Consider the following 10,000-nt stretch of genomic DNA (forward strand, 5'->3'; position numbering starts at 1 on the left):
GTATGTGTGGTTTATATTTCAGTGTTGAGAGAGGGGAATAACAGCAGTTGAGAATATATAAACAATACACAAAGCTTATGTCTTCAATAATTATAATAATACAATAGGTATAAAAAAAATAAAAAAATAAAGAAAGGAAATAGTGATCAAGTTTAATATGCTCAAATTGTAATGATTAGTAGTAGACAAATAATTCCCTTCGGACATTATTATTGCTGCAGGAATAATTTTCTTTGGGCATTATTTCTGCATGCAAGAACTCTTGTGTGAATGCACATAAAAACTATAGAGCTAAACTTAGGACAGAGATGATGTGATGAAACAGGTAAATGTATATGTATATGTATATATATATATATATATATACATATATATATATATATATATATATATATATATATATATATATCCCTCATTTTTATGTTTTATAGTAAGACCTTTATGCTATTATTTTCGTTTAAGCTATTATTTTGTTCATTTTTTGATTGTTGTAATGACCACCATCACCAGTAAAGCTTTTTTTTTTAATTTTATTTTTTTACTATCCTCTCTAAACCCTTCAATTCACAAAACTTAACAAATATGCTAAGTAAAAATTTGAAACTTTTATATCTTAGTAAAATGTTTTTTCACAAAACTAAATTAAAGCTTTAATGATAAACTAATTCTTGGCAAAAAAAAAAAAAAATAATAATAAAAAAACATAATTTGGTAAGTTTTAATATACAATATGATAATTTTTATATATAAACGATTTTTTAACAGTTTTTTTTTAAACAAAGGATGTTATTAATTATATTTTTCAAAAATTTTTAAATTTCATTTTAATTATCATTTAATGAGCACTTTTTTAGTTTTTTTAATTTTATAAGTAAATATTTTTATTAGCTTTAATCTATGCTTTATATCAACTAAAAGTTTGGTTTTCTCTTGGTACAACTTTTATCGCCTTATTAGGGTTTGTAAATTTACCGACTTTCTGATTTACTGGTAATTTGGTAAATGAAAATTGTAATACCGGCAATTGTAATTGTAAATCGGTAAATTACAGTTAAACTTTATATATCAATAAACCAATACAATTTTGATAATACCATTTTTGTAAAACATCATTTTTCAAAAAGTAGCTTTGTAGAAAGCTTAAACTATCTAATGTCTTGTCTCCTAATCGAGATCTAATTTTAGTACAAATAAGTCCAGCTCCTGAAAATACTCTTTCAGGTTCAACTCTTGTTAGACGAATGATCATCAAATAGTCAAACACTATCTGAATGTACTTCCCTCGTATATTTTCTTGTCAAAAATAGTCCAACTCTTTTTTTATAACTTCTTTTAGATCTTTCGTGTTATTTTCTTATAAAACAGTTATTGCTTTATTCTTGTCCGTTTGTTAAGAAAAAGATGAAGTTTTACCTTCATAGAAAAATCAGCATTTGGTTAAACAGCAATGAGGCTGTTATTCAAATCTGAATCTGATTCATTTAGGAGTCAACATTACCATCATTTTCATTAACATCTTGAACATCTGTTGAACTAATATTATAAAGTACTTTTATGATTGCCAATGGCTATGTAGGATACACAACTGATGCTTTTTATTAAGTAACTTAACCGTTTCTTGTTAACGGCAGCTCCATCTGATGTTATGCACACAATATTTGACAATGCTATATTAAACTTTTTAAGCTTTTTTTCAATTAGTTCTGCGCTTACCTCAGCAGGTGTGGATCCATGAATCCAAGTCAATTCAAGATTCCAAAAATTACCATCATTTCCATGAATAATAATATTATATACCGGCGTTTTTTATTTGATGTCCATTCATCTGTGGTAAATCTATAAGCTTTTTTATTGAGCTTATTCGGTTAAATTTCCTTTACAAACGCTTTCATTTTTTATCGGCATAATCCATTACTTTTTCGTGAATGGTTTAACTCTATATACCCTTTTATTTATTCAGACATACAAATTTATTAAAAGGAATGCCATCTTGTGCAATCATTCTCAAAAGTACAGCTTCAAGTGATCTGTCTCTTTTTTTGATAAAAGAAGTAATTTTCAATGCTATTGCAACTGCTGGTTCTTTAGGGTGTTCTTCTATATTTCTTTTCAACACATTAATTTTATGTTGACTCTTTTTTATAGGCATGTAATTCACTAGTACTTTCACCTGCTGTTTGAATTCTTTTTGTGCATTCTTTTTTATAGGCATGTAAACCACTAGTACTTTCACCTGCTGTTTGAATTCTTTTTGTGCATTGTTTACATATGGCGATATCTCTCATTTCTCGATATCTCGTACAATTATTGTAATTCAAAATTGAACTTTTATCCATTAAAAGGTTTTTAAAACAATTTTTATAGACGAAATTAAAAAAAATAATTTTCTTCAATGATAAAAAATTTACAAAACAAGCCAACATTTATTTCAATTGTTGTTTAATTAGAGTCGTTAAGTTTACTCAGGCCTTAAGTTCAAACTAAAGAATGCATTACTCTATATTTTTAATATTTAATTTATTGAAAAGAAAAGAAATAATTTATTTAATATTTATAGTACGTTCTTTATTAGATAAAAATATTCAGCAATTAGGAATTAAAACATCCTTACATAGCAAAAAGCTTGATTTACCAGTAAATTACAAACATTTACAAGTAAAAAACTTAAACCTTATTTAGGTATTTATGGTAAACCATTAACCAGTATTACAATCCCTTCGCCTTATAATGACTTTTGAGTATTTGTCATGTATAATTTTAATTCCTTATATAACTATTAAATATTTGTCATGTATATTTTTAAATTGCTTTTGTTCTTTTTAATTAATCTTTTTAATACGTATGTAAATTTGATATTTTCCTGGAACTATTTAAATCACTTTTCACGTATTCTTTTCAGCACAATAACTAAAGTAGAAAACAAAAATATTATATATTAATAACTAATTGCTTTTATACTTTTATAAAAAACAAAATAAAAAGTATAAAATAATTTTTTATTGACATTAATTAAGTAATAAAATAAAGGGTACAAAACAAAAGTTACAGTAAAAACTCATGGGACCTTTTATTATATAACTTCTAACTTATAAACATATACTTTTTTAGTTTATTTTTATCAAAATGAATTTCAATTAAAAAATTTTTCTTTTATAGTTTTTATTAATTTTTCCACAACTAATTAGAAAACATGAACAAAGTAAAAAAACTGCAAACATGACCCTGATGTATTAACACACTATTTAGAAAAATAATATATGTATTTTAGCTGTCTCTTGCAACTGGTATAATGTTTAAAGACTATTTTCAAAGGAATACTTTTTTAATTTCAATATCTTACCATTTAGACGCTGCTTTGCAAATATTAATTTTAAAATTCACAAAAAATACACAGCAATCAGCCTAGGCTGATTGCTGTGTATTTTTTGATTGTAAATCCTGCCCTGCAACTGATTGAAATTTTATTTTATGCCATACCCACTGTATACTCCTTGCATGAATTTAAAAATTATAAAAAAGGTACTGTATATTCCTAAGTAAAATTACTGCAACCATTACAATGTAATATATTTGACACCCACTCTGAAATTAGTAAAAGGTGCAGAATAAATGTAACTTTGGTTGTAAAATTTTACAAAAAAAAGTAATAGTAATGCAAGCCATAATAATATAATAGCCCTAATAATAAGCCATAACAATAATGCAATATATATACTTTGAAAGCGCAGAAGAACCTTTGTTATCACATTATTACTTTTCACATTCATTAGTTATGACATTTGTTTTAATTATATATTTGTGACTTAAGCTAGAGTCGCTAAAAGTCAGCATGCGTGCATGTGTGTGTGGAAGGAGGGTGTGTGTGTGCGTGTGTGACAATATTGACCTCTTGTGGACATTGCTTTATATATTCTGAATTTGATTTACAACTAATTTGTTCAAAAAATACTATTTCTTACTTTATAAATTCTAAATATCTAGTTTCAAAACTATGATTTCAAAAATTGAAACTACATCAGATCATTCACATAAATCTGCAATACTACTTTAGATTCAGCCTCTTATCGCAATTCTAAAACTAGTGCCACTTACGTAATTATCTGGATTTGAGCAGGCATGAAAATTTTCATTCTTTGTCATTGGTTTTAAGTCAAGCCTCAATCTACTCCGTGGCTTTTTCCACATATTTTCAGTTAAAATAATTTTTTTTTAAATCTTTTCCACCAGAACAACTTTTGTGAAAACAAGCGCATGTTTATCATGGCAAGATTTTGCATGCATAAAAATATTGTTTAATGCATTATTCTATAATTAAATCTCTTATTTTATCTCCGAAGGTAGAAGAAGGTAGATCTCTAAAGGTACTTGGAAATATTTTAATATAGTCAATAAAAAAAATCACACATGAGAAATTTCATCTGTCATACAAGGGGTCCAATCTTATTACCACACCCAAGGGTAAGCCAGAATAAGCCCTATTTGAAAAGCAGTTTTTCTTAAACTCTTAAATCTAATGACTAAACTTTTCTAGACATCCCAGCCAACCTGATTAATTTATTGCGAGACAACACTCCAGCCTCTGTTGATATATTTATTTAAATGATCAAATAACTCAAACTCTTTTACAGTTTATGATCAGAATCATAACCTTACAATATCTTCTAGAGCTCAATACTCTCTAAACTATTTTAACAAGTGATTAATAGAATCTAGTTTTTCTACCTGTTAGAAAACAGCAACTTTGCCAGAAATTGGGACCATTTTAATTTCTTAAAACTCTGGAAATCTTTCTGACTCCTTAAACTATCTGATTTTTTTAATTATCACCAAATTAGTCTTCTTACTATTATTAATGAAATCTTCAATTACTTCAAGCCTTCAATTACTTTGAGTTTTCAATTACTTTGAGTTTTCAATTACTTTGAGTCTTCAATTAACAAACTTTTAATATCTTAAGTCCAGCAACAATCAGACAATTAATTTCAATTCTCTACTGCTGATTTGTGAATTGTATTAACAGAGAGGTTCTACCATGCATTACATAGAAGCGAGGCAATAACCAATGCTCTTGACATTTCAAACTAATTTTGACATGCTGGTCTTCTCCTTTAGCTGGCATTGTATAATCTATCTGGGTAAATTTTTAAAATTATTGAATTATACAGTTATATAGTTTATATAAATTATACAATTACACATATAATTTGTATTTATTTAATTGCAGTAGAGTTCTCTCTTGAGTACCAAAGTTTTTTACTTGGTCCTATTTTCTTGTCAGTATTAATGATTTTGCTGATTATCTTACCTGGCTGAAGTCTATTTGCTAATGATATACTTGTATATTGCAGCCTTGATAATAAGGTATGAATTGTAAATGTACTTATATATGCTCTAGATGGTGAACTCAAGACGGCTCATCATTGTGTGATTGTATCTTCTTTTCTTTTCTACAAATACTATCTTGGTATGTTTAAGCAAAATATCATCTTTAGATCTAGCAACCAAATACAATCTTGCATGACTAATCATTCATCAGTCACATCCTTTTACAGTAACTTTTTTTTTTTGGTGCTAAAAATACTTAATATAACTAGATGTTTATTCAAACATTATTGTACTGAAACTTTCTCTGCTTTTGATATTTTCCTTCCAAAAAAAGAATTGTATGGGAGTTAAAATCTCTTTGAAATAAACAGAGAAGCAATAAAAAGGGCAAAAAATTTTGAAATTTGATAAAATTAGTCCATAATGAGCTTTTTAAACAAACCTGTGTATGTATGCATGCATGTATGTATGTAATCTTTATTTTTTTTGGACAAAATTGACAATGATTGCTTGCCTTTTTGCAGTGGGTCTAAGAATGGTCCAAGGGGTGGTGATGTCCAACACTTATTTTGACCCCTGTATATAAAAATATATGCATACATATATTTTAGGGGCTATTCTAGACCCTTTTTGAAAGTGTTGAACGTATTTTGAAAAATATTGTTTGTTTGTTTTTTTGCTAAAAAATGCCTATATACAGCAATTTTTTAACAAAATTCTGCCACCAAAATTATTTTTCTAGAATAGCCCCCTGCATATATATATATATATATATACATATGTATATATATATATATATATATATATATATATATGTATATATATATATATATGTATATATATATATGTATATGTATATGTATATATATATATATATATATATATATATATATATACACACATATATATATATATATATATATATATATATATATATATATATATATATATATATGTATATATATATATATGTATATATATATATATATATATATATATATACAAAATTCTGCCACCAAAATTATTTTTCTAGAATAGCCCCCTGCATATATATATATATATATATATATATATATATATATATATATATATATATATATATATATATATATATATATATATATATATATGTGTATATATATATATATATATATGTATATATATATATGTATATGTATATATATATATATATATATATATATATATATATATATATATATATATATATATATATATATATATATATATAACCCTCAGAAATAGGGTCAACAATTGGCAATGCTGACTGCAACTACCGACAGAAGTGTTTGAGGTCAAACATAATCTGTGTGAGGTCAGCAGAAATTAGGAAAATGTAATTGGCAAATTTTTGCCGACTATATTTTTCCTAATTCCAAGAGCTGTGTGTATATATATATATATATATATATATATATATATATATATATATATATATATATATATATATGAACAATTCCACTTTTAACTTACGTTACACGCGAAACAACTTTATCAAATATTAGCTATTTAAACTGTAAATTAAACTTTTAGCTATTTTGTATTAAAGCTGTTAGTCTAAAGAATAAAATAGGCTAAAAAGTTTTGAGTCTGGCCAAAAGAGGGCGAACTTATTACTGAAAATGCCACTTAACTTATGTTACAAGGAAAACAAGGTAAAAAAATTGCTAAGGAAAACAACCTGGTTTTTTTTGATACTATGTATTTAACTTACGTTACATCACCTATGTTACCGAGTGATTATTTTCGTGGATTTTTTATATCTACTATCAGGAGTTAGAGCTGCGTAACAAAAGAATTGCAAAAGTATTGAACTCATTCATTAAAAATAATTAACAAAAGAAATTTAAAAAACTGGTGGCACTCTTCCTAAGTGATTTTTCATAACATTTATAAAAGTTATCAAATTGAAAAACAAATTTTTTGCGAGACCAAGAGCAACTTTTTTTAATTTGAGTCATTTAAATAAGAAAATCTTTGGTTTGTTGAAGTTTTTACTTAGACTTCTTACATTTATGCGTATTGCTTTATTTTCATTAGGTTGAATTTTTAAAATGCTGTAAAGTATTTAGGAGTTTATCATGATTAGGTTCAGGTATATGTGATCGCTTGGGACAGGGAAAAAGTTAGGAAAGGGGTTAAGAATTGACAAATATAGGGTGACATGCTTTATGGCTGACCCCCCTTAATTGTATTTATAAATAACTTGTTTTATGAAAACAAAAATAAAGAAGGTTCTAACTGATTTTTTTTTATAAGAGAATAGCGAATAAATCTTTTTTATTTTTTTTTAATGTCTAAATAAAAATATTTATAAAGGTCTTATTTTTATTTATTTATGCATATTTATATGTCTACCAAATTAAGAATACAAAAACAAATAAAAAAACAATAACATAAATAATTTAATTAACATTAAAAAAAAATAAAAGATTTTTTTTTAAATTCTCCTAAAATAAAGTTTTAGTTATAACGTTGTCAAGCCAACGTGGCTAAATAAGTACTACTTAATGACATAATTCATTTTGCTGAAAAAAAAGCACTAGAACTTTATTAAATGCATGTAATTTTAACTAACATTACACAAATTTAAAATGAAAATGTGCTTTAACTAAGCATCGTTAATCAAAACTTTAAATGTAAAAACATAACATTCAATACTCTTTCACATATATTATTAAAAAAGTTAAGTTCTTCAAAAAAATTGATCATGTTTTAGTTAACTTATGTTACATGAAAATTGCAAAAGTTCTTTTGTTATTTTCTTGAAATATATATAATTTATAAAGAATAAAATCTGACCAATAAGAATTTGAACATGTTAGCTCCATTTTAACACTAAATTAATTCCGAATATGCAAATAAATTCATGGTTAAAATAAAATTTTAAAATGATACTTTTTTAATGATACGACAATGAGAAAAATCATAACTTTCGGAAGCATAAAAATGACTTAAATAAACTAATTTTAATACTAAAGGTATATTTTAAATAAACTTTTATGTGTCTACATCAATATTTATATGCTATAAGTTGACAAAAAGATAAAAAATTTGACTACATTTTTATTTTCTGCCATGGAATTGCCAACATATATATATTTTTTGTTCACCTCCTCAAGGCCGAGAAGGCCACTACAGATGAGGAGGCTACTTAATAGTGGTTATAACCCTCTCTCAACTCTATAACTCCGAAACACGAACCTTGAGGAACAAGGCCGCTGCGCGGAGAAACAAGTTGAGCGCGGTACTACCAGGGACGTGGTGGGGATCGAACTTGGAGGAACATCTCGCTTATGAAGCGAGTGCTTTACCACTACCGCATTTTCCACATATATATATATAAATATATATATATATATATATATATATATATATATATATATAAATATATATATATATATATATAAATATATATATATATATGTATATATATATATATATATATATATATATATATATATATATATATATATATATATATATATATATATATATATATATATATATATATAGACACACACACACACAAACAAACACATTTTAAATTTAGTTGAGTTAAACTCTTCTAGTTTGCATAAACTGATATCAAAGCTTCAATCGTGCAATTCAAGCGTAAAAACATTCATCAATCGTGAATATATCGCAGAGGAATATATTAATGATATAATGATGTTGAAAAGTTGAAAAATATTAAGACCAAGAAAAAATTTATTATTGATATCCTTGATTAACCTAAATTGAAATTATTTTAATTATTACTAAATTAATTAATTTAGGTTTTCATTATAAAAATATCCATTAAATATTAAACATAAACAGTAATAGTACATTTTTTAATAAATAATAAAATTTTGAAATAATAAAGAAAATTTTTAAAAATTGTACTAAATAATTTTTAAAATAAAAGTCAGAACTTACTTGAAACACTCCAACACAATCACCAACCACACCTATTACTCCAGCCTAAATAATTAATTTGAGTCTATCCAGATTAATGCAAGTAACTAGTATTAGTAGAAAAACATATTAACATAAGTACAAAAAAAAAAAAAAAAAAAAAATTAAAAAAATAAAACCAGTAAAAAGAACTAAACAAAATTAAAACCACCATCTAAAGCAATACCTCTTCGTATGCTTCTCTAATAGCAGCTTGAATTGGATTTTCTCCAGGATCTATACCACCAGCTGGAACAACCCAAAGAGAATCATTGCTTGAGCTGGATACCAGTAATATCTATTTAAATATGTAAGCATTTATATGTGTGTGTATATATATATATATATATATATATATATATATATATATATATATATATATATATATATATATGTATATATATATATATATGTATATATATATGTATATATATATATATGTATATATATATATATATATATATATATATATATATATATATATATATATATATATATATATATATATATATATATATATATATATATATATATATATATATATATATATACACACTCTTATAGATTGACATCTAAACTTGATGTTTGTGGTAAAAAGCAACTCTTAGCGACTCTTTGTCTTCAAAAGCAACAAAATCAAGTTTTTAAAAAACCTCAAAAATGCAACTTTATAGACTAGAATGTTTTTATTTTTTAATAATAATAAAAAAAACATTCA

The 10,000-nt window shown here is 24.9% G+C and overlaps 1 protein-coding gene across 1 annotated transcript in view; it reads right to left on the reverse strand.

Annotated features, from left to right (window-relative positions):
* The window catches only part of LOC105846261 (diphosphoinositol polyphosphate phosphohydrolase 1), a 38,347-nt gene that overhangs the window by 16,619 nt on the left and 11,728 nt on the right, over positions 1–10,000 (reverse strand). Inside the window, exons 2-3 of the mRNA XM_065792058.1 lie at positions 9,470–9,580; positions 9,265–9,309 (exon numbers count right to left, since the gene is read on the reverse strand). Of these exons, the coding sequence (XP_065648130.1) occupies positions 9,265–9,309; positions 9,470–9,580 (156 nt within the window). The remainder of the gene's footprint in view (positions 1–9,264; positions 9,310–9,469; positions 9,581–10,000) is intronic.

The sequence above is a fragment of the Hydra vulgaris genome, chromosome 03, assembly GCF_038396675.1.
Source record: "Hydra vulgaris chromosome 03, alternate assembly HydraT2T_AEP".
Classification (NCBI taxonomy): Eukaryota; Metazoa; Cnidaria; class Hydrozoa; order Anthoathecata; family Hydridae; genus Hydra; species Hydra vulgaris.